Source organism: Phocoena phocoena, chromosome 2 (assembly GCF_963924675.1).
Source record: "Phocoena phocoena chromosome 2, mPhoPho1.1, whole genome shotgun sequence".
Taxonomy (NCBI): domain Eukaryota; kingdom Metazoa; phylum Chordata; class Mammalia; order Artiodactyla; family Phocoenidae; genus Phocoena; species Phocoena phocoena.
The window spans coordinates 27,411,557-27,436,474 of NC_089220.1; the positions used below are offsets into that span (position 1 = coordinate 27,411,557).

The 24,918-nt window shown below is 46.2% G+C and overlaps 1 protein-coding gene across 1 annotated transcript; it reads left to right on the forward strand.

The window, feature by feature from the left end:
• The first annotated feature begins 16,025 nt into the window (after positions 1–16,025).
• PROX2 (prospero homeobox 2) lies at positions 16,026–24,533 on the forward strand. Its single transcript, XM_065872644.1, has 4 exons — positions 16,026–17,343; positions 21,471–21,580; positions 22,632–22,826; positions 24,348–24,533. Exons 1-4 carry the CDS (start codon positions 16,026–16,028, stop codon positions 24,531–24,533), a joined length of 1,809 nt encoding a protein of 602 aa, XP_065728716.1.
• Positions 24,534–24,918: the final 385 nt, after the last annotated feature.

Consider the following 24,918-nt stretch of genomic DNA (forward strand, 5'->3'; position numbering starts at 1 on the left):
GGCAACAACCGGAAGCGGGGCGGGCCGCGGCACCCGCCGCTCGGGGAGGGGTGTTCGGAGCGAACCACTGGCGGGCGGGGGGAACCGACGGGCAGCGCGGAGCTGCCACCGCTTCAAGCCAGCTGTCCGCGCTGGTGAGGCTGCCGCGCTGCCAGCCGGCCGGGGCCGGTCCTCCCGAAGGTGCCCCTCTGTCCTGGCACCCAGGGGCACCGCGCCGTTCCTCCTCTGCACTACCGGAAAAGAGCCGAAGGCGGCATGGGCTTTGGACTCGGACCTTGGCAGACTTGCCTGCCTTATCTTACACTTGTGTGGCCTTGGGCGGGTGACATTGCCTTCCTAAGCCTCAGGTTCCTCAAATATTGAAAAAAGCAATAATCACTTGCCTCGCTCCCTAACACCGGAACAAAGAAACAGAACCCCAAGGAACCTCTAAAGGGCTCCTATTGCCCTTTAACCGAGCTGAAGATCTTCACCAAGTAGGCTTACTTCTGCATCCACATCTTCTGATCTGCCATAGTGCCAACTCAAACTGTCTCCAGCTGAGCTAATTGTTCCCCATACATCCTGTACATTTTGAAGGCCATTCATTTGTCACTCTACCCCCAGAATATAAAATCCATAAGATTAGGGACCTTGTCTGGTTCACTGATGTATCCCCAGCAATTTTTTAAAATTACAGTTTTGTTGCGATATAATTGACATGTAGCACTGTGTAAGTTTAAGATATACAGCATAATGATTTATGTGTATCATGAAGTGGTTATAACAAAAAGTTTAATGAACATCCGTTGTCTCATATAGGTACAAAATTAGAGAAATTAAATTTTTTTCTTGTGATGAGAACTCACGACTTATGCTCTTAAAACTTTCATATATAACATACAGCAGTGTTAATCTATCATGTTGTGCGTTACCTCCCTAGTACTTATTTATCTTATAACTGGAAGTTTATACCTTCATCCAATTCCCCCACCTCCCTCACCTCTGGTAACCACAAATAAGATTTCTTTCTCTATGAGTTTGTTTGCTTGTTTTTGAAGTATAATGTATCCCCAGCACTTAGAGATTGTCACAGTTTAGGGGTGCAATAAATATTTGTGGGTTGAATTTGGGCCTCCCAGCTTTGGGCAGACCATGCTTCAAAGTGAAAGCAGGTAGCACTCCCTCTACTCCTTAGTTTATCCTCCCCTTAAAGCCCCAGGCCCCTGAGTATCCACTTTTATAGTTTGCCTTCCTAATAGAAAAGGTGTTCTATAAGCTTCAGTTTGAATTAAGAATGAATGAATGAATGAGCCACTTGGTGCCTACTCATGTTGGTTTCTTTAGCTGAGTCTTCTTGCCTGATCCTTAGGAGCTTTATGATGCCTTCACTCACCCAAACCCTGAAAGCACTTCCACTGCAATTCTGGAGGGATGAGCAGAAGCCCTAACTTTAAATAGAGAAAACGTCCTTGTCCTGCAGCTGCCTCTGATCAAGTCCTCAGCATCCTTCACCTGGATTGTTTAAAAAACTTCCTGGGGACTTCCCTGGTGGTGCAGTGGTTAAGAATCCCCCTGCCAATACAGGGAACATAGGTTCAAGCCCTGGTCCAGGAAGATCCCACATGCCATGGAGCAACTAAGCCCATGCACCACATCTACTGAGCCTGCGCTCTAGAGCCCGCGAGCCACAACTACTAAGCCCACACACTGCAACTACTAGAAGCCAGGGCGCCTGGAGCCCATGCTCCGCAACAAGAGAAGCCACCGCAGTGAGAAGCCCGAGCACGGCAATGAAGAGTAGCCCTCACTCACCGCAACTAGAGAAAGCCCACACGCAGCCAAAAATAAATAAATTTATAAAAAATTTTAAAAGCTTCCTGAAAGGACCTGGGCCTCCACTCTCACTTTCTCTAACTCATCCTCCACACTTGTGTCAAAGATGTCTTTGAAATACAAATCTAATCCTGTCACTCCCCTGCTTAAAGTCCTTTGGTTGCTTCTCTGTCAGTAGGGTAAAGTTCAAACTCTTCAACTTGACCAGGCACCTGATAACCTGGCCTCTGGCTATATTGCGATCCTCTCCCTAACCTTCCCCACCCGCATTCTCCCAGGTGCTGAACTTTAGTGCTATTTCACTCCCTCACATCTTTGCCCGGGCTGCTCCCAACTCCTATTTACCTAGGGACTCCTAATCATCCTCTAGAAGTCTTTTGAATCCCTTCCTAATCCCCTCTAGCAGAGTTAACAGATATCTTTTCTGTTTTTCCAAAGCATTGTGTCTGTATCTCTACCTTGATTGTAATGTCATTTTTACCTGTCTGTCTCCTCTATTGGGCACAACAGCAGAAGGAAAGAGATGACTCTATTTTCCTAAATCCCCTGCACACGACACAATGGCTGGTACTCTGTAGGTACTCAATAAATACAACTGGAATGATTAAATACTGCCATGCTGACAGCACTGCTGGATGCAGCTAAAGAGTCCAGAAACAGTAATCAGGACTTGTGGCAATCCTTTGCAGGGGTTGCTGTTAATATTTCTTAGATAACTACTTAATTTTTTCAGTTTTAAATAATTAATTTTTGAGATTCTGATTGAGAGTTTAGAAGCTCAGGCCTGGATAATGTGGCAAAGCATTTCTTCTGGAGTTTCAGTGATTGCCCAAGTTAATTAGATGTTATAGTCAGACACCACACACGTAGGAGTGCACACACACACACAGTTGCGTGCAAAATTTCTCTCATAGGATAAAGGTTAAAACTGATTTCCTTGAGAGTCACATATGAGCTTCCGTGGAGCCCAGGGTCCAACTCAATAAGCTCACACCTTCTTCGGTATTTAAAGCCTTTCAGGACACAGCATCACCTATTGGGACAGGAGTTGATGAATACAAGTTCATAAACTTGTGTTTATGGCAGGGTTCAAAAGAAAAATTTTATGGCAAAATATATATTCAAAAGGGTGTATAAATATATGTGTATGATTTAAAGAAAAGTAACAAAAAGAATACCCACACTCGCCATGTAGCTTAAGAAATGACAACGCCCTATGTGACCCTCCTTGCTGGTCGTCCCAGTTAACCACTGCTATACTGAATTATATATTAACCATCCCCAGGCTTTCATTGCAGCTTCAATATGCATGTGTCCTAAACTGTACACATGTTTTTGTTTATTCTTTAAATTGAGGAAAAGATGTATTTAGTTTCAAATTATATAAGAAAAAGAAATGTGTTTCTAGGAAGAATAAATGGCTCAGTTAATTTATAAAAACACCACAGAGAGGGCAGCTCAGCTTAAATAATACACACAGCATTCTTTTTCTTTAACTGAAATTCCCCAGTATTCGTAAGTGTGGTCTGAACTATACACTCACATCCTTACTTATATTTTTTCTAATATTATTGACCAGATGATAGATGGAGCTAGAGCCTGGGGTCCATAAAATAGAGACTATACCCTATATGCACTTTGAATCACTCATGATACCTAGATTCCATCTATCTCTTCATTCAGTTGTAATTAAAAATAACGGATAGATGAGTACTCAGCGAAAATCTAGACATTTTGGCCTTTTTTTTTTTTTTTTTTTTTTGCGGTACGCAGGCCTCTCACTGTGGGGGCCCCTCCCGCTGCGGAGCACAGGCTCCGGCCCGCGCAGGCCCAGCGGCCATGGCTCACGCGCCCAGCTGCTCCGCGGCATGTGGGAGCCTCCCCGACCGGAGGATCGGGGCACGAACCCGCGTCCCCTGCACCGGCAGGCGGACTCTCAACCACTGCGCCACCAGGGACGCCCCTTGGCCTATTTTTAAACGTAATATAAATGGAATCACAGTACCTGTGTCATTCTGTGATTTACATCTTTCACTCAACATTACATTTTGAGGCTTTATCCATGTTGAATTGAGCTTTAGTGCATCGATTTTCATTGCTGTATTTCACAACATTCACTCCACTTCCCAAAATGAAGGAGGAGAAGTTGCTAAAATTCTAGTGATGTTGGGGGGAAATGATTTGGCCAGTGAGTTCTGCCAAAGAAGGGGGCTTTTGGCCCAGCAAACAGCCTCCCCAAAAGTGTTCAGACCTCTGCTGGAGGGAGAAGCTGCAGAGCCTTCCTGCAGAGCCTTCCTGCAGAGCCGAGAGGCCGTATTTTTGGTGCTGGCCTGGTTTCCATATCCTCAGGATGCGTGAGGGGTAAGGAGAAAGATGTTCACTTTGGAGCTGACCCTCTGGAGAATCTGGAAGCCGAGGTCAGGAGCTCCCTGCTGGAGGCCAGTGTAATGGGCGAAGCTGGGTAACTCATTCTCAAAATATCAAGGGGCTCCGTGGATCCTTAGGCAAGGACAGAAGAGATGGCATTTCAAGAAGGTCCTCTCTGAGCTGGCTTTTCTGGACATCTGAGATGGGGTGGGAGTGGGAGATGGCAGGGGGGCAGCCAACCAGCTCTGGCCTCTATCTGCATATTCATAACCCCCCCACACTGGTTGGCTGCGCTAGGCAGCCCTCACTGTCCCCAGTGCCAGTGGCTGCAGCAGGGCTGGGTCTGTCAGATGGTGCCTTGCACTGAGAAGAGGTGGGAGGCTTCCCTTACCCAGCCACAGGCACCAGGCCTGCCTGGGGAGGAAGCAGGGAAACCAAAATCACTTCAAGACTGTGGCTGTGTTGCTGCTCCAGTTCCTGGGGTGGCAAGCCCCACCTGGCTGAAGAGCCCAGGACCGGACCACCCTGAGGGCGTCTTCTCTGTGAGTAACACCATCCCTTCCATTTACCTTTCCAGAGCACTTTTTATGATGATGGAATGTTCATTTAAAAAAATTTCAAGTATGCAGAAAAGTGGAGAGACTAGAGTCACAACACCCATCTATAAACCCATCACCTAGATTTAACCATTGTTCATATGTTGCCATATTTGCTTCATCTATTTTTGTTGGCAGAAATACTTTCAAGTAGATCACAGACAGTGAGACTTTTCACTCCTAATACCTCACTCTCTAATACCCTGGTATGCATCTCCGAGCAGTTTTGAAGCTCATCTTTCATTAGGTTCTCAGACAGTCTTAGTGAGGGGGTGATTATCATCCCCATTTTAGAAAAACAGATAAGGCATAAAGTGTGGCTTGAGGGCAAATGGCGGGGAGTAGAGCCCAGACCTACTAACTCTCAGCTTGGAGCACCTGTCTCAGCCACATGAAAGGAACTCTTTATGTCCAGGGGTGTTGTCCTAGATAACAGTGAGACATGGCAGCCACTGTGTGACCTTGGGCATGTCACTTCTACCTCTCTGGGCTTCAGCTGCCTCATCCGTAAAGCGAAGGCATGGTTTGACAATCAGAGGTTCCTTAACACTGGTCTGTGATGTTTTCCTGATTTTCAGAAAAGACAATGTAAAGAGGTTTTTTTACAAAGCTAAATTTATTTGGATATTATGCCCTTCCTGTTTTTTTTTAAAACAGGGTGGTTAAGATCCTTTTTTTATGAAATAAAAATGATAGTAGGTTGCAGTCTTTTATACTTATTTTTGTGCCCCTAACCGCAAATAAAGTGTCAGCAACTCTCAAGCTGATCCTTTTTTTTTTTTTCATTTTATTAATGATTGAAATCTAAAAGTCTGGAAACCACCCACTGTACCAGGTGATCCCTAAGCCCCTTCCAGTGCTAAAGTTCCATGGCTATGGGGCCTTCCAAATCTGCCCTACGGGGAAAGGAAGCTGCAATTTAAGGAGCACCTATTATCAGTGCTGGAGAGTGCAAGCACTGGACATGTGTTAACACCTGTGATCCTCACCGAACCCCTAGTAAATGGCATTGTTATCAACCCCATTTTACAGACAAAGAAACTGAGGGAGGGAAGAGGCAAAGTTAACTTGTATGAGATCACCTAAGAGCTGGTGAGTCTGACCCAGATCCAACACCAGTAGATGATTCTATAATTCATGGGCACTAGTCACACAGACCACCAGGGCTTCCGACTTGGTTGTATCTATGTCTGTCGATGGTCAGGGCTGTGCACGTTGGGCCGTCAGTCTGACCTCCCCTCACCATTTCCATCATCAGCCAGTGCAGCGGGGAGAGCTACTCAGGGCTGGACCAGAGATGAATGGGTGCCCCCGCTCCCACCCACAGCCATGCGGGGATGGATGATGCAGGGGACCCTCAGAAAATGAAGCAGAGGTGAGGTCGTATATGAAAACACCTTAGTAAAGCATGGAAATGCTGTATGTCCTTGAGATGTGCCACCTTGAACAAGTCTTAGGCGGCAGCTAAAGTTTGCTGAGCCTGCTAAGTACAAGGATGGGAGGCTGTTCAGGAATACTATGGGTCAGGCAAAAATGTATTCGTATATAAATGTGTGATTAAGTGATTGTTATTATGAATCACCCGTGGTGGGCCCTTAGATCCCATGACATCTGTATAGAAGAGGCTGTTTCAGGATAAGGCATGTTCCTCCGTATTTCTCCAACCATATTGGAGTGGTGATCTACTAGGCTGGTCCAATCGGAATCCAACTGAGTCTAGAAAATGAATGAACAAAATCCTGCAAAGATAAACACTAAAATTTCCCAACAAAACCCTTGCAGGAACATTATCAAGGAAGTAACAATAAACCTCATATAAATCTGGTCTGAGCGTCAGTCATAGAGATGAGAATGACCCAGCATCTCTTGGGCTTCACATGGTGCCTCTTATCTAAGGACTCCTCATAAGCCCACCTTGTTTTGATTGGTTCTTAGTGGCCCTGCTGGAGTTTGTCAGAAGTGTTTGCTGTTCCCTAAATGTGGACACACCACAGAAGGGGAAACACAGCCTGTGAGCTGCTAGTCTCACCCCAGCTGGCCCTGTGGGCAGCTCTTCCCCTTTGCCCTCTTGGGCAGAGCTTTTGGGAGATCTCAAGGGAGATCCCATGGAAGGGCACAGACTCGCAGGGAGAAAGGCTCTCATGTCAGGAGGTGATCTGTGCAGTTGAGCTGTCCTTTCAGCTCGTACCCATGGTTTCAAATACTTCAGCTGAAAAGAGATGACACACAGCTTCTTTCTTATGTCTATTATTTACTTGAAATTCAACCTCGCCCTCATTTTACACTTTCTAGCTATAAAATCCTACATACCTTTGGAGTTAACTTATAAGCCCAGTGTTCTGTGCTTGTGTTTGTAGCTGAATTTTCTTCTCCAGTGAGGTTCTTCCTGTCTGATGCCCAGAAATGTATGTCTGGGAAAGAGTCAATAAGAGAAAAATGCCAGTTTTGTTTGTTTGTTTTAATAGACTTTATTTTTTAGAACAGTTTTAGGTTCATGGCAAAATTAAGCAGAAAGTACAGAGATTTCCCATATATATTCTGACCCCAAACGTGTGTAGGCTACCCTATAAATGCAAGTTTTATTAAATTATCCAAGGCAAGGGATGCCTTTTTTTTTTTTTTTAATTACGAGAGTGAGAACATACCCACTATGGAAAATACAGAAAAGTAAAAAGAAGAAATAGAGAAAAAAATTACCTATGGTTCTATCACCCATGAAGAACTATTGCTAACATTTTAATGTATTTCTTTCTCATCCTTTTCTTCTTTGTATTTTTAATATGTGATTTTTCTCTCCCCTCTACTTACTATAAAATAATGTTTGACAAACTCTTCTCAAACATGATTTTTTTAAATGGCTGCATAGTATAGCATCACATAGATGATATCATACTTTATAATTTGTTTAACCACTCTCTAGTCTTATAAATAATATTAAGATAATCATTCTTTATATAAATCTGTGGGTATCAGATCATTTTTTAATTTTTTTAATTTTTAAAAATTTAAAAATTTATTTTTGGCTGCATTGGGTCTTCGTCTCTGTGCGTGGACTTTTTCTAGTTGCAGCTAGCGGGGTCTACTCTTCGCTGCGGTGCACAGGCTTCTCATTGCGGTGGCTTCTCCCGTTGCGAAACATGGGTTCCAGGCGCACGGGCTTCAGTAGCTGTGTCTCGCGGGCTCTAGAGCACAGGCTCAGCAGTTGTGGCGCATGGGCTTAGTTGCTCCGTGGCATATGGGATCTTCCCGGACCAGGGCTCGAAACCGTGTCCCCTGCATTGGCAGGCGGATTCTTAACCACTGCACCACCAGAGAAGCCCTCATTTTCTTTTTTTAATTTTTAAAAATGTATTTTATTTTTTAATAGCATCTTGATTTTACTTCGTAGATGTAGAGTCATTGACTCAAATGATATAAACATGTTTAAGTTTTGTAATATACACAACATAACTATTTCTCCCAAAATATATGAAAAATGAGCAAGAAATACAAATGATGAGATAACATTTTCACCCATCATATTGGCAAAGATTTAAAAGACTGACTCTGACAAAAGACTGACATGCTCAGTGTTTCTGAGGATGAGAGGATATGTGTTCTTTTAAAGATATGATGGTAAGAGAGCAAACTGGCTATTTAAAAGTGTATATACAAGTAATGCATGAGTACTTTCTTATGAAAATTCAATTAATGCAGAAATATACAGTCAAAATTGAAAATTCTCCTTCAGACCCTCATCTTTACTCCCCATCAGTTGGATGTAAACTGGAGGGCAGCTGTGTGACAAGTATGAAAGTTTAACATATGCCTAGTTTTTGACCCAGAATTTCCACTTCTAGAAATGTAACATAAGAAAATAATAGGATAAGTTGCCAAGGATATAGATAGGAGTGTTCAACCCAATACTACTCATAATAACAATAGCTAACACATCAGCAATTTACTATGTGCCAGGAGCTGCTCTAAAAATGTGACATATGTTAACTCATTGGATCCTCACAACACCCCTATGATAACAGTAGGTACTATGGTTATTCCCATTGTTTTGACGGGAAGGCTCAGTACAGAGAGGTCACAAAGCTAGTAAGTGGCTCTAGGGATCCATATCTAGGCAGTCAGGGGCTTTCCTCGTGGCACAGTGGTTAAGAATACACCTGCCAATGCAGGGGACCTGGGTTCAAGCCCTAGTTCAGGAAGATCCCACATGCCGCGGAGCAACTAAGCCCATGCGCCACAACTACTGAGCCTGTGCTCTAGAGCCCGCAAGCCACAACTACTGAGCCCACGTGCCTAGAGCCCGTGCTCCACGACAAGAGAAGCCACTGCAATGAGAAGCCCGCACACCGCAACGAAGAGTAGCCCCTGCTCGACAAACTAGAGAAAAGCTCACGGGCAGCAACGAAGACCCAATGCAGCCAAAAATTAATTAATTAATTTTAAAAAAATCTAGGCAGTCAGATTCCAAGGTCCATGCTACGGCTATAATGGTGAAAACATAAGAATGAACTAACTGTCCCTAGAAAGGCAATTTATTAAATAAGTTCTGGTGCATCCATACAGTGGACTAACTGGCTTTCACAGTGCTGCTGTAGATTAATATTCATTGACACGAAAGAGGCAAAAAAATTGGAAGCTATAGAACTATGCATTTATGATTCCATTGTTGGTTTTTTAATGAAAGTAATTATGGAAATTTATCTGTACACAGAGAAAAACACTGGAAAAAATGATGAACACCAAAATGTTAGCTGTGATTTTTTTTCTAGGAGGAAGCATTATAAGTGTCTTTCTTCTCCTATTAATACGTTGCTATATTTGGGGTAAAATGATTCTGTATTACTTTCATAATCTAAGAAAGGCAGTAACCCTATTTTTAAAGGGTCGTGACAATGGCTACTTCGATCAGTGACTGTGAGAGTGCTGCTAGTTAATTTTCAGACAGAAAGCATTGTTGCTTCAGGCCACACCCAGATCAAGGGCTCTGGGCAGCAGGCTGGCCCCAGCACAGAAGTTTCCTGTTTCTCAGCTGCCCAGATGCAGAGTTTCCATGATTGTCCTACAGAGACGGGCGTAAACGTCTCTGGGCACCCAACCACAGCAGAGTCTGGCTGGACTTCCAGTTTCTGACCTCAAGGCATTCTTGCTGAGTTTTGCTTCATTGAACACACTGAGTCCTGTCTTTTACTCTAGCAGTTGTGCCTTCCGGGGCACAAAGACTACACGTAACACTGGCAACAATACCTTCAATAACCCACAAGGGAGATTTGGCAGTTGGTGGTTCTATGCTCTTCTATCTATCTGTCTGTCTGTCTCTCGGTCTGTCTGTGTTGATTTTGTTTCATGCACAAGGCTCTGTGCTAGGTGCTAGAGAGATCTGAAATAATGTACCTCTAATGAGGAGACAAAAGTCAGTCTAAAGCGCTGAAAGAATAATTTATTTAACTGGGTCACCACAAATCTGGTGACAATTCATGGTCAGGCACTACTTGGGGACACAAGGCGGGAGCTCAGAGTCTGAAGGGGAGATGCATATTTCAGTAGGATTTTGAAAGAGGAGTAGAGGTTTCTCAGGTGGAAAAGCAGGAGAAGGGCCTTCCAGGTGGAGGGAACAGTAGGTGCAAAGACCCAGAGGCATGAAGGGGTTTGGTGAGCTCAGGAAACACAGCCCAGGACAGTGCAATGCAGGTAACTGTTTTTTGTTTTCTTTTTTACAAATTATCATTGTTTATTTATTTATTTATTTATGGCTGTGTTGGGTCTTCGTTGCTGCGTGCGGGCTTTCTCTAGTTGTGGCGAGCGGGGGCCACTCTTCGTTGCGGCACGTGGGCTTCTCGTTGTGGTGGCTTCTCTTGTTGAGAAGCACGGGCTCTAGGTGCCTGGGCTTCAGTAGTTGTGGCATGCGGGCTCCATAGTTGTGGCTCGCGGGCTCTAGAGCGCAGGCTCAGTAGTTGTGGCACACGGGCTTAGTTGCTCCGCAGCATGTAGGCTCTTCCTGGACCACAGATCAAACCCGCGTCCCCTGCATTGGCAGGCAGATTCTTAACCACTCGGTGCAGGTAACTGTTAAGGGTAGTGGCTCCAGAGGAGTTAGAATAAGACCATGTTATGAGGAGCTGGAATATCTGAACCTTATGGTTGATAGGAAGTTAGCAAAGGCTTTGATTCCATGGATGGGCAATAAGCAGACCTACAGTTCAGAAAATTCATGCCAATGACAATGTTGCTGAGAAAACTGAAACAATCAAAAGGGACTTCCCCCAGCTCCCATCACCGCATCTACCCACATGCCAGCATCTGCCCACGTACCTGCCTTTCTACTGCCACCACCGATAAACTGAGGGTTCTCCTCTCTAAAATCAGCCCTCCTCATGTGCACCACATCACACCCCCTCCTTCCTACCCAAGGACAAGGCTCCAGAAATTCTCCCCCTCTTGCCTATATTAACAAATACTATCTTTCTACAACATCATTGCTATCAGCCTGCAAGTATCCTGTTATTCCTCCTGTCTTGAGAAATCCTCTCTCTCTTTTTTTTTTTGCGGTACACAGGCCTCTCACTGTTGTGGCCTCTCCCGTTGCGGAGCACAGGCTCCGGACGCGCAGGCTCAGCGGCCATGGCTCACGGGCCCAGCCACTCTGCGGCATGTGGGATCTTCCCGGACTGGGGCACGAACCCGTGTCCCCTGCATCGGCAGGCGGACTCTCAACCACTGCGCCACCAGGGAAGCCCTCTCTTTTTTTAAAATTTATTTTTTATTGAAGTATAGTTGATTTACAATGTTGTATTAGTTTCGGGTGTACAGTTACACATATATACTCTTTTTCAGGTTCTTTTCCATTATAAGATATTGAATATAGTTCCCTGTGCTATACAGTAGGTCCTTTGTTTATCTGTTGTTTATCTGTTTCATATATAGTAGTGTGTATATGTTAATTCCAAACTCCTAATTTATCCCTCCCCCCCATCTCCCCTTTGGTAATCATAAATTTGTCTTCTATGTCTGTGAGTCTACTTCTGTTTTGTAAATAAGTTCATTTGTATCACTTTCTTTAGATTCCGCATATAAGTGACATCATATGATATTCGTCTTTGTCTGACTTACTTCACTTAGGATGATAATCTCTAGGTCCATCCATGCTGCTGAAAATGGCATTATTTCATTTTTTTAATGGTTGATGAGTAGTCCACTGTCTCTATATACCACATCTTCTTTATCCATTCATCTGTTGATGGACATTCGGGTTGCTTCCATGTCTTGGCTATTGTAAATAGCACTGCTATGAACACTGGGGTGCACGTATCTATTTTTTTATTCTTTTCCACCTGGCATGCGGGATCTTAGTTCCCTGACCAGGGATCGAACCCATGCCCCCTGCAGTGGAAACACAGAGGCGTAACCACTGGACTGCCAGGGAATTCCCAACACGTGTCTTTTTGAATTAGAGTTTTCTCCTGACATATGCACAGGAGTGGGATTCCTGGATCATACGGTAGCTCTATTTTTAGTTTTTTAGGAACCTCCATTCTGTTCTCCACATTGGCTGCACTGGTTTGCATTCCCACCAAAAGTGTGGGAGGGTTCCTTTGAGAAACCCTCTCTTGACCCACTTCTCCTTCCAGCTACTGTCCCATTTCTCTCTTCTTTATAAAACACCTTGAAAAAGTTGTCATGGTTAATGTCACCAATTCCTCTTCCTGTCCTCTCCCTAAAATTCAATCCAACCAGGATTTCCCCCCCTCCACTCCACCAAAACTGCTCTGATCAAGATCCCAAGTGACTCTGATTAACATCTGGAATTACTAACTTGAACGGTCAATTCACAATCCTTATGTGACTTGACCTCTCCCCACTCCTAGAAACACTTTCTTCACTTGGCTCCCAGGACCTCACACACTCCTAGACTAGACTAGATTTCTTCCTAGGACTGATTGGTCCTTGTGTTTCCTGTTTGGGTCCCCTCTTGCCCCAGCCTCTTCATGCTGTTAAGTCCTAGGACTCAGACCTCAGCCCCCTCTCTATCTACATTGACTCCTTGATGAGTTCACCCATCTACACACCAGCAACTCTCAATTTTATATTTCTAGCCCAGATCTCCCCACTGAACCTGAGGCTTAGTTATCTGACTGCTTTCTCAACACCCTCATTTAGATGTCTAATAATTACCTCAAATTTATCGTGTCCAGAACTGGCTTCCTGGTATTCCTCCCCAAGCCCGCTCCTTCTGCAGCCCTCCCCAGCTCAGTTCATGCAACTCCATCCTTCCAGGCCAGACACTTCAGAGTCACCATCAGTAATACTTCTTTTTCTCTCGAGCCTCACATCTCATCTGCTAGTAAATCCCATTGGCTCCAACTTCAACATATATCCAAGATCTGACACAAGTTCCCACTTCCATTACTGCCACCCTGGTCCAAGGCCATCTCATCTGGATTATTATCATCTAGATTATCACAAGAGCCTCCTAAGTAGTCTCCCTGTTCCAACCCTCGCTCCCCACCCCCTAGTTTATTCCCCACCCAGTAAAGAATGAGCCTTTTAAAATTAAGTCAGGTCACATTGCTCATAACCTTCCAGTGGGTCTTCGTTTGTCTCAGAGTAAAGCCCAACGTTTTTACAAATGACCAACAAGGCCCTGTATAATGGCCTTCCATTACTTAGCATGTTATTACATCTGCCTCCCTTTGCATGGATGTTAGCTTCACATGGGCAGAGGATTTTGTCTGTTGTCAGCACTCAATCCATGTTTGTTGAATGAATAAATGAATGAATGTAGAAGAAGGACCAGAGTAAGGAGAGGCTAGAGGATGGGGACCAGTCATGAGGTACTGGAATTATGCAGGTGAAAAGTTATGAGACGTGAAATCGGGAAAACATAATGGGAAAAGCACAGCAGAATGTAGTTCAGAGACATTTTTGCCCAAAAATTTACCAGCCATGGTGACCAAATCAATGTTGAGGATAAGGAGGTGGGCAGGGATCAAAGAGACTCTCCAGCTTCTGGCTTGAACAATAAGATAGGTAGCAGAGAGGTAAGGCGGAGGGGCAGCTCTAGAGTTTGGGTTTGAAAATGTTGAGTTTAGGAAATATTCACTAAGTAGTTAGAATAACTATAACCAAACCCCTCTTCTTTTTGGAAGCGACTTAACTGAAAATATACATGGTTTATACTATTGTTGTATAGTTCCTCTTGGTTAAAATATCAATTCTTCTCGTGTAGTGACAATTATTAGTTAGAAAGCAGCTAAGGCATGCTCAATGACCCAGTTATGCTTATTAGTGCTATGATTTTAAAATAATTTTTTCATATGATACAAATAATATATATTCATTGCCAAATGGTCACAGGAAGTTAAATGTTTCTCTCTCTAAGAGGTGGTAAGCCATCCAAACTGTTGGTAAAACTTGGTGATAACAACTTCTTTAATTTATATTAATTTGGTGAGTCACATTTTTTTTTTAGTAATTTACAAATGTATTACTTACTCAAAGCCAGAATCTTCTAATTACTCTGACCTGAGAACCTAGCCTTCTTTCAGTGGCACTTCCCCCATGACGGCACGGCAGATGCCACCACCTCCCACCCTCCGCCCTGGCACTTGGTATGACATTGCTCATAGAAAGCTTGTGTTGTGTGGCTGCCAGTCACCTGCCGGCTCCAGGTGGAGGCTGTGGTCAAGTCTACTGACTAGAACCCACTGGATGCAGAAGAGCTGAGAGATTTCCTGGAGCAGAGAATTCCAAGTAAGCTTCAGGATGAAAGTGGGAAGAAGAAAGCAAGCTCTCTCCCGCCATCATTTGGACTAGAGCAGCAATCGACAGTGAAAATTTGTAGAGAAAAAAGAAATTCACTTACCTTTTCTAGGAAAGGGTGAAACTTTTTAACAGGCAGAGAAGTCGGTCTCTTATGCAGGTCTTTCCATCTTCAGGGAAGGAGCTGAAGTGTGGCTGCATCAGAAGACTTGGAATCTTGTAACTGAGAGCCACTCAGCCTCACTGAGCCTCAGTTTCCTCACCTATAAAATGGGAGAATTACACTGACTCTCAGGGTTGGTGTGAGATGCAATGACGTTACATGAACGAATGTTTCGTAAACTCAAAGTGCCTTATACCTGCTACCGGAAGCCTCCTGGTTCAAGTGCAGTGTACTTTGATACTCATGGGAATAAAACAGCTTTACTCAGTCTTTTCTAACATAGCTCTCTCCTTCTCCCCATACCTTCATCCCAATTTCCAGTCCCTTATTGTGCTTTTTCTTCATAGCACTTAGCACGACCTGAAAATGTACTTATTTATTCTCTCTCCCCGTTACACGCCCAGCTCTGTGAGAGCAAGACTCTGCTGTCTTGTTCACCACCGACTCTCCAAGTGCCCAGAAGGCCTGATGCATAGTAGATGCTTAAAAAGTAGCTGTGAAACGTTGAAAGATAGATGCATAACCTGACACTTCCAGGAGCAAGATAGCACAGCGGTCAAACAGCGGCTCCTCAAAATTTAGTTTGCTTGTTTCAAGCACCAAGAGATTCTGATGGATTAGGACTGGCAGGCCTGCTGAATCTGCTTGTTTTAACAAGCGCCCAGGGTGACTCTGTTGCAGATAGTCACTCTGAATCAAGACAAATACTGTTCTGACTCCAGCCTGACACTTACTAGCTGTATGACCCTAGGGAGGTAACTTCTTAACTCCTCTGAGCCTGTTTCCTCATCTGTACAATAGGACTGACAACATTCCCACGGAGCTGTTACGAGAAATAAATTAGGTAATGGATGTAAAGTTCTCGGCCCAATGCCAGTTATGCAGTTAGCTGCCATTATCATTATCATTACAGATTATTTTATTGTTATGCCCTGGCAGGAGAAGAACCTTCTTGGAGAATTGCTCTTCAGAATCTCCTCCAAGTGTGGTCTGGACCAACGGCATCACCTGGGAGCTGGTTAGGGATGCAGAATCTCTGCCCCACTCCAGACCTGCAGACCCAGAATCTGCATTTTAACAAGATTCCAAGGTGATTTGTTTGCACGTACGAGTTTGAAAAGCACCGCTCAAAGTCACACGTACTGTTTTCTCCTGTCTCTAATTTCAGAGTCTGACCGGGAGGTGGGTACGCCCCGGCATCGTAGAGTCTGAATCCTTCCTCTTAGTGAAGAGAAGCCCCCAGCTCACTGTAGGTGCACCTCCAGCTGAGGACCTGAGGGGGAGGAATTCTCTCACGGAACCCTGACTAACAGCCTCTGTGGAGCCAAGGGATGAATCCAAACTTCAGCTTGCTTTCTCAACCATCCCGGGCCTGCTCATACCTGGCAGAACCTTGTACCAAAGATGGAAGAAGCCCGTCCCCCAGAGAACAGGGCAGAGACTCCCCATTTCCCTGGAGCCAGGTCCCCAGCTCCAGCCTCGCTGACCCTGACTGGTTTTGGGATGAGCACATCCAGGCAAAGAGAGCCAGAGTAGAGACCATCGTCCGAGGCATGTGCCTCTCCCCTAACCCTCCGGTGCCAGGCAATGCCCCAGCCAGGGACAGCCTGTGCTGCCCAGAGAAGGCCCGGGAGCGGAAGAGGAAGCAGAATCTTCCCGTGCACCAAGGCCCCCTGAAGCCAGGCCCTGCCGGGGACCGGGGAAGCAGGAAGGGGGGCCCTCGGGTGAGAGAACAGCTTCACCTGCTGAAGCAACAGCTGAAACACCTGCAGGAGCACATCCTGCAGGCTGCCGAGCCCAAGGCCCCAGCTCAGGGCCCGGGAGGCTCAGAGACTGGGAAGGACCCTCTGAATGTAAAGCAGAGGGATGGCTCTGGGTCTACGTCCTGGGCTGTGCACAGTGACCACCGCCAGGGTTCCAGCGGGGACCTCTCCAGGGTGGAGAAACACAGAGTGTCTGAGGTCAAACACCAGCCTGAGGAACCCAGGCTCCTTCCTTCTGGAGCGCGAGCTTTGCTGGAGATTCTGAAGAAAGAATTGACGGGGGCCATATCCCAGGCTGTGGACTCAGTATTACAGAAGGTGCTATTGGATCCATCGGGCCACCTGACTCACCGGGGCAGAAGCTTCCCGGGGCTGGTGCCAGATGGTAGAAGCGAGCCCTCGCCTCCTGAGGGAGGTGCCTGTAAAGATCCCCTTCCTCTGGCTGCCTTGCCCAGGAGGGCCCAGCCACAGACAGGGGCTCCACTGGGAAACTTATCTCTGGCCAAGCCTCTAGATTCTCCCAGGTACCCTGTCTCTCCGACAATGATCCCCAAACCCTGTCAGGGTCCCCCAGCAAACTGTCCCTTGACTGTGCCTGCCCACATGCAGGAAGATCAGATTCTCAGCCAGCTACTGGGCCATAGGCCCAGTGGCCACTGGAGGGGCAATCTTCCGCAGGACTCATCTCCCCAGAGCCACCCCTCCTCAGAGGCGGCCCTGCGACCTTGGCGAGCTGCCAAAGTGCGACCACTGGCTTTGAGCCAGCAACAGTGCCCCTGGCTCTTCAAGTCCACCTGTTTGGAAAGACTGCCCCTCGTTCCCTCAGTGAAAATGGAGCAAGGTGGCCTGCAGGCCGTCACGGACGCACTTCCTTTCTCTTCAGCCCTTTACATATCCTTTTACTAGTAATCGAAGTTCTCGTTGTCACAGCCCAGAGAGACAGGAAGTCTGGACGATGAGGGGAGGGGGGGACAAATAAGTACCCAGCGCAGGGAACAGCTCTTCTTTCCCGGTGGTCTTCTTAACGTTGCTTCTGGGCCTCCCTCCCCTGTGGCTCGTATTTGTTAGGCTCCTGAGAAAGTGGTGACCACAGCCTGGGATTTAAGGATGCTTGGAGGGGTCCGTCACCTTCCTCTGTGACACATCAGATTCCACCACTACTGACTGAGTCCTTTGGGTCTGAAAGGGTTTTGTCTGTTTTTAAACCCAAATTGGCTCCCAAAATACCCTGTGGAAGGAAAAACCCCATCATTTAGTTGTCAGCTGCCCATAGACCTTGGCACAGCGGGTCAAAGGAATGGCCTCACCTGAGGCGTGGCTCCTGGAGCCTCTTGGCTCTACAGGCAAAAAGCCTGCTCTGACCAGATAATTCACGGGGAAGAGACGAGGGACCAGAAACTTCTGGAGCAGATGGGAAAGGGGAAGTTTTCTGCAGGGACTAGACCTGAGGGGTAAGCTGAAAGGGGTAAGAAGATTTCAGTTTAAGGACTAGCTTCTAAGCTGCAGCTGAGGAGAGAGCCTAGGGCTGCACACATGTGGAGGAAGACGAGGCCCCCATGGGGAAGGCTGCGGGGCCCAGGCTGGTCTGAGAGGGTCCGAATCTTTTTTTTTTTAATTTTTATTTATCTATGTATTTTTGGCTGCGTTGGGTCTTCGTTGCTGCGCGCGGGCTTCCTCTATTTGCGTTGAGTGAGGGCTACTCTTCGTTGCGGTGCACGAGCTTCTCATCGCGGTGGCTTCTCTTGTTGCAGAGCACGGGCTCTAGGTGCGTGGGCTTCAGTAGTTGTGGCACTCAGGCTCAGTAGTTGTGGCTCACAGGCTTAGTTGCTCCGCGGCACGTGGGATCTTCCCGGACCAGGGCTCGAAGCCGTGTCCCCTGCATTGGCAGGCGGATTCTCAACCACTGCACCACCAGAGAAATCCCAAGGGTCTGAATCTTATTGCATCATCTTTGCAACCCTTAGGCAGACCCCACTCTTAAACAGTTTTTTCTTCAGAGTAACTCTCCCTCAGGATGTTAACAGCTGTTGAAGTAGGAGAAAAAGTAGCTTGGGTAAATAAACACTGGGTTAGTTCCATTACTGCGGGACTTCTCAGAGCCATGCTTAAGTCCAGTGAAAAGCTCTAAGAGGAGAATGTATGCAGCCCCAAACTCATATGACCAAAGGGCCCTTTTCCAACAGGCAACTGCAGGACTCAAGTTCCTGAGAACGTATTTTAGATGTTGCTTTTTTAGGGAGCCAAGCTCACGCTGCTGCTTCTCAGGGACAGCCTTAAGTCGAATCTCCTTGTGCCTGTGGAGTCACACAAGCAGATGTGAACAGTCGTGCCCTCTACCTGGCAAGCAGTGGTGAGGACGCAGGATGGGATGGGGCCAGCTCACCACCACGCCAGGCCCGCCCTTGTGTCCTAAATACTATGAGCACCCCCTGCTGGTCACAGGTGTTAGAAACACTCCCGAAGCTCTGGCACCGCTGGCTGCTTTCCTGGCAGGCAGAGAGCAGCTACAAAACCAACGCTGAGAGCACCTCACCAGCCACCAGTAGGCATAGAGATATCAACATAGGCAGCATTTCTCGTCAGGTGATAGCCCTCTGTGAGGAAAGCTATCTGTCGGGCCTTTGATAAGAGGCTACTGGTTAAGACTCTCTGTCAAAGTCAGGTGGTGGAAGAACCTCAAGGGCTCAGTCCCCAAAGATTCTCTGCTGTCCTTCCCCTGTGAGGGGTGTGCTGCTATTTCTAAGGCACCTGGCCCTGAGAAATACACACACAGGGGCATGCCTGGCCCTGCCTTATGACATGAGGATTGGGCTCCAAGAGCTTCAGGAGGTTTCGGGGGGCACCCACGGAGCCTGGCTGCCCAGGTCAGGTACTTGGCTACATTTGGAATGATTGGGAGGCCCCAGGCAGCATCCTGACCCCGATTATTCCCTCATTCCAGCATTAGAGATTTATTCCTCTGGGCCATGAAAGCCACCTAAGAGCAAGTTCTTCACGTGGCACGTGGAATACAAAGTTGAATGGATAAGGTTCTTGCTCTCAAGGACCTTCACGTTCACATGATACCCCTGTGAAACAGGTAGAGCAGGTATGATGATGAGACAATGATGATTTACCGCACACCTTCTCTGCGGCGGGCACTGCGACTCGGTTTCCCTGCTCACCCCCTTAGCCACAATTCTGAGACACAAAACGCTCTGAAAATCTCTATGATTTCTTTCCCCTAAGGTTGATGGGAACTCACCTGGTTGCAAAACCTGACCTGCACTGGTAGGAGGCTATTTATAGACTATCTCACTTAACATAATTACTCATTGATTTTGCTGTGGGAATATTAAATGGATTAGACTCCTGCCACAGACCCTGCTGTGAGTGTTAACTAACACATCGTACATGCACCGTATTACCTTTATAAAATAACAGGCTTTATAAAATAACAGGGATTCTGAAGTCTGGCCTCCATTTGGCCCAGCGTTTCAGATAACGGATTGTGGGCCTGTGTTATCTTACCCTCCTCAATCATCCACTCTAGATCAGTATCAGGGAGGCAGGGACAGAGAAGCAAAATAACTTGCCCAAAGTCAAAGACAGACACGTGCAGAGACAGGATTCAAACCCAGCATCTGACTGCCAAGCACAAGCTTCAACCACTATACTCCACAGTTTAGAAATGAGGCCCAGAGAACATAAGTGGCTTGCCCAAGGTCACACAGGGTCTTGGTGGCAAAATCTGTATCTGAAACTGGGTCTTTGGACTCAATCCAGGATTCTGTCCACAGCATTTATGAAGGATAAGAAGTAGGGCCAATGAGGCAGGGAGCGGGGGCCTCCTGGACAGCAGCCTGGGTGCCTGGCCAGCTATAATTATAATCAGTTGCTTGGTTTCCTTCGGGTAAACTGACATATCCTACTGAGAAGTCTTTATTGTCCTAAGGCTACAGCTCAGGTCTGAGCTCCAGGGTAACTCTGTATGCTTGTCACTCAGCCCTAGGATTGTTCCTGGGAATGCTAAGTGTTCTTGTGTAAGAATCTTTTATTTCCCTCTCACCCTGGTGCTAGTTTTCACACCACAGCCCCCTACTCTTATTAAAGGGGAAGGACTCTGTTCCCAGAGTGAGGAATGAGTTGGAATAGAATTGCCATATTTGTGTATGGATTAAAGTTGACCCTTTAATCACTCCCTCATTCCTTCATCCAACAAACATTTATTGAGCACGTACTATGTTCCTAGCACCGGGCTAGGCATGTGGAATACAAAGATGAAAGGATAAGGTCTCTGCTCTCAAGGAGCTAACAGTCTAAATGGGGAGACAAACATGCAATAAAACTCCAATAATGTCATTGTTACAAAAAAAGGTTTATACAAAGAGTGTTGGTAGCCCAGGGTAAGGAAGGCCTAATTTGGCTTCACAGCAGAGGGAACATCTGATTTGAGATGGGAAGGATGAGGGAAAATTCTGCCAGGCAAATGGAGAGCAGTTGCAGCCCAGCAATTCAAGCTTCTTGAGCCAAAGTTAACTGTGATCTGGTACTCAGTCTGGTTAGATGCTCGTTGGTGTCAACACTGCAAAGGCAATGATGAGAGCCAGAATGGGGACCATCTAGTCGACTCCTCTCATTTTACAGATGAGGAAACTGAGGCAGAGAGAAGTCAATCTCTACCTGAGGTTTTGAAATGGTTTATCTGGGAGAGAGTTGCCGTCTCTTCCCATCGTATTGTGAAAGCACACACACAGTACAACAAACTGTATTTGATATCACATGTGCCATAGAACTTTTACACATCAAAATGCTTTGTAAATTCTGCGACTTTACTGTACATATATGGTATTCAGCATCTGGAAAGAAAAAGCTTATCTGATCATACTTGCTAGAGGCAGAAAAACAGAGCAAATACATCATTCAACCAGAAAAAAATAAAATAGAAACCATAAGGAACAGGGCAATTTACTGTTTGGATAATTTGACAAAATTATTTGATAAACTGGTATTAGTTTTCCTTGACCCTGGGATAAATCCAGGAGGGCCTCAACCCTGGTCACTTGAAGAAGGCCAAACTAATGTTTTTCTTCACACGCTATCCCAGTTCCAACCTCCTGAAGGCTTATTTTCCTGATGTTCAGGTAAACTCCTTCAACTGAGTTTCAGCCTCTGCAAAACTCCCAAGTGGCAGCGGGTTTTTCCCATGTGGGGCAAGTCCTAGGTCATCATACGTGCACTTTAGCTCCCCTTCGTGTTGTGGATGGAACTGGTGGCATTTTTGGTCTGGGCTGAGAAACTGCCTGAATCATCAGGGGTAACTTTGAGGGTAGGAAAGTTGGGTGTCTGAATTTAAGCTTTTGAACTGTAGTTATACCCAGAAACATACGGGGAGAGAGGCAGGGTTAGAAAGAACCACTAGGAAATGGCGTCTTTGGCCTAGTGTTCTGTCTTTGCTGGGGACGCTATGAAAAAAAGAAAGAATGTATCAAGAGTTGGACACTGTCCCTGTCAACTTTACATTCAAACTGCTGTGTTTCAAAATCGACTGAAGGTGCATACAGATCAATGTGACAATAAGAAAAATCAAGGTCTGATGGTTGGAACCAGGCCTTGCCTGTTTCCATAAAGTTTCTGAGGGCCTCCTTTAACCTGGGTATTGGGTTAGAGGCTGTTAATACTTTGTATCTATATCATCCCTTTGCTGTTTTTGAGCTCTTTCCCTCATATCCAATTGCTCGGTTGATCCCTGCACCAAGCTCTCATTCTGATTCATTCCGCAACTCTGAGTTGCCAGTAAATGGCTCTCTGATCTACACCTTTACCCCTTTCCTTGGCTCTTTACCTGGCAGAGGGCTCTGGGGCTGCCGTGCCGTCTACCTGGGTGCAGCAGAAGCTGGGACCACACTAGTCTTGACCCTGGACCCTCCCAAAGTCACACTTCAAGAGTGAAAAACCTTTATAAATCTAGGCTATAAAATACATTTTCTAATGGGCATTATGGCCTAATTCAGATTTTTCTGTGTATAACTGTATAGGCTTAGAAAACAGCTGTGGCTTCTTTTTTAAAGAAAGCCCTTTTTAGTGTTGCTTGAAGCCAGTCTTGTTAACCCCTGTGTTGAACTGGAAGCTGACCGTTCGGACCGAGCACCTCACGGCGAACGTCTGAGTTCATGGACCCTGTTGTTTGTACAGTTCAACCGCTGCATTACCTCCCAGATGATCAAGTGGTTCAGCAACTTCCGCGAGTTTTATTATATCCAGATGGAGAAATTTGCCCGGCAAGCAATTTCAGATGGTGTCACAAATCCCCAAATGCTGGTGGTTCTCCGCAACTCGGAGCTTTTTCGAGCTCTCAATACGCACTATAACAAGGGAAACGACTTTGAGGTAAGATCATGTGCTTGGGTCCCAGGAGGACTGATGAGCGCCTTCCCTTTGTGATTGGAGTTTCAGAAAAGATCCCCTTCCGTGTCTGTCCTTACATCACTGAGAGCAGGGCAGCCTGGGGCCAATCTCTGTACCATCCACAAAGATTACAGCCTGCACATCTTCTCTTAGGCAACTGATGGATGCTGCAAACTGAATGTACAGCCAGTCTTTATTCATAAACTTGGCCAGAGGTCAGCTGTTATGCCATTTTAGACAATACTCTGTAATGACCGAGTTACACAGCCTGTCGACCTTCTCACCTTAGCGCCAGGAGGCCCAGGCCTAAATGCAGGGCTCAGCTGCAGCGCCTAGTCTTGGCCTAGGGTTTCTTTACAACAGTCTCTGTTCTTTCAATCATTTGATTCTTATCTTCATTCTCCCTTGAAGAGTTTTATCTGTGGGTCTCCCATGGCAAGTCACCTCAAATCCTTTCTGGAAATAATAAACAATACTCAAGCTTCTCAGTCCTTTGGGGATCTCTGTGAAGGCACGATGGTGGCACCATAGAGGTAAAGCATCAGTAAAGGGTGAGCAGGTGGCCTAAGTGTCGCTGGTGAGAACTCGTAATCTTCCTTGTGTGTGGCTGACAGCTCAGTTAGGCTGACATCTTGTTCTGCAGGCGCTGGGTGTGTCTGGTCACTGACTACACTTCCCTCTTCTCGCATTTCTCACTTGACTGTGATCACAAAGCAGTGTATTGACACCTCCAAAAAAAGAGAAGAACTGCTGGCATCCACTGGTTAGATGCTCCATCAGAATATGTTTGGAAACCTAAGCCTACCTGTGGGGAAAATGGACCATGCCTCCTTTGTGAGGCTCGTGGGGGTCAAGGCATGTGGATGGGAGGCAGTGCTGCCACGTCTTTCCACGTGCGGGTGTCATCTGGCACGCAGTGGTGGCAAGCCCCAGGCCAGGCTGGATCTGGAGGCCCTGTAGGATGTCCCATCATTAACGGTGCCAGTCTGGGTGAGGTCCTGGAACATCTTCTTGAGGCCCCCCACACCCCCGCAAGCCTCCTGGTGGGCTTTGGGAGCAGGAATGATTCCAAGTCCTTCGAACCCTGTCCCAAAAGATGGCAGAATGAGGTACGACAGTCGTAAGCTTGGGGGCAGTTTTTTCCACATGAGGCACTAAGGAAAAGAATACGAAAAACCTCTTCTGAACCACAGATTTAACTTCAATCAGAGTCAGTTTCCCGCTTACTAAAAACGCCACTCATTAGTGGAATCAGCTACTCCTACAAAGGGAGTGTCCCTAATACGCTTTCTCCCAGGGCTGTCTCATCAGTACCATCATTTTAAGGTATGTATTTGATGAGGGAGGAAGAGATTCCACAGAAGTCAGGGGCCAGTAGAGCAGGGAAGCTCTGATCAGCCCACAACCCTAGGAACAGGCAGCATCAGGCAGTGAGGTCTGTATGGTGCCAGTGCTTCACAGCCTCACGTCTTTTCTTCCTTGTGGGTCTCTTTGGGAGTGCAGGTCCCAGACTGCTTCTTGGAAATCGCCAGCTTGACATTACAGGAGTTCTTCAGGGCTGTCTCCGCAGGCAAAGACTCAGATCCTTCCTGGAAGAAACCCATTTACAAAATTATTTCGAAACTGGACAGTGACATCCCAGAGATATTCAAATCTTCCGGCTATCCCCAGGAGCTGTTTCGGAATTAAGGTCCCACAAAGTGAGGGGCGACTGGCCTGGGTTTCCTGGGTTTATCTTAAATGGCAGTCAGTACAGCTGTAGTCATATAAAAAGAGCATAAGGAGAAACCCCTCAAATAGGTACCATTACCATTTTTGATCATTTATTTCCTTTTCCAGAATTACCAGAGGTTTAACATTAACTATAAAATATTGTAAAAGGAACACAACAGTTTGGAACCAGAAGTATCTCCATGCCACTGTTTCCAGGTATCATGACCCTGGGAACTTGCAGGTGTCTCAGCATCTGTAACATGAGGTTGTATGGATAAAAAGACATGTCCGAAAGTGCTCTGTGAAATGTTTCTCACTACACAAATGTTATTTTTTTTTCTCCTTCATCTTTCAGATGAGG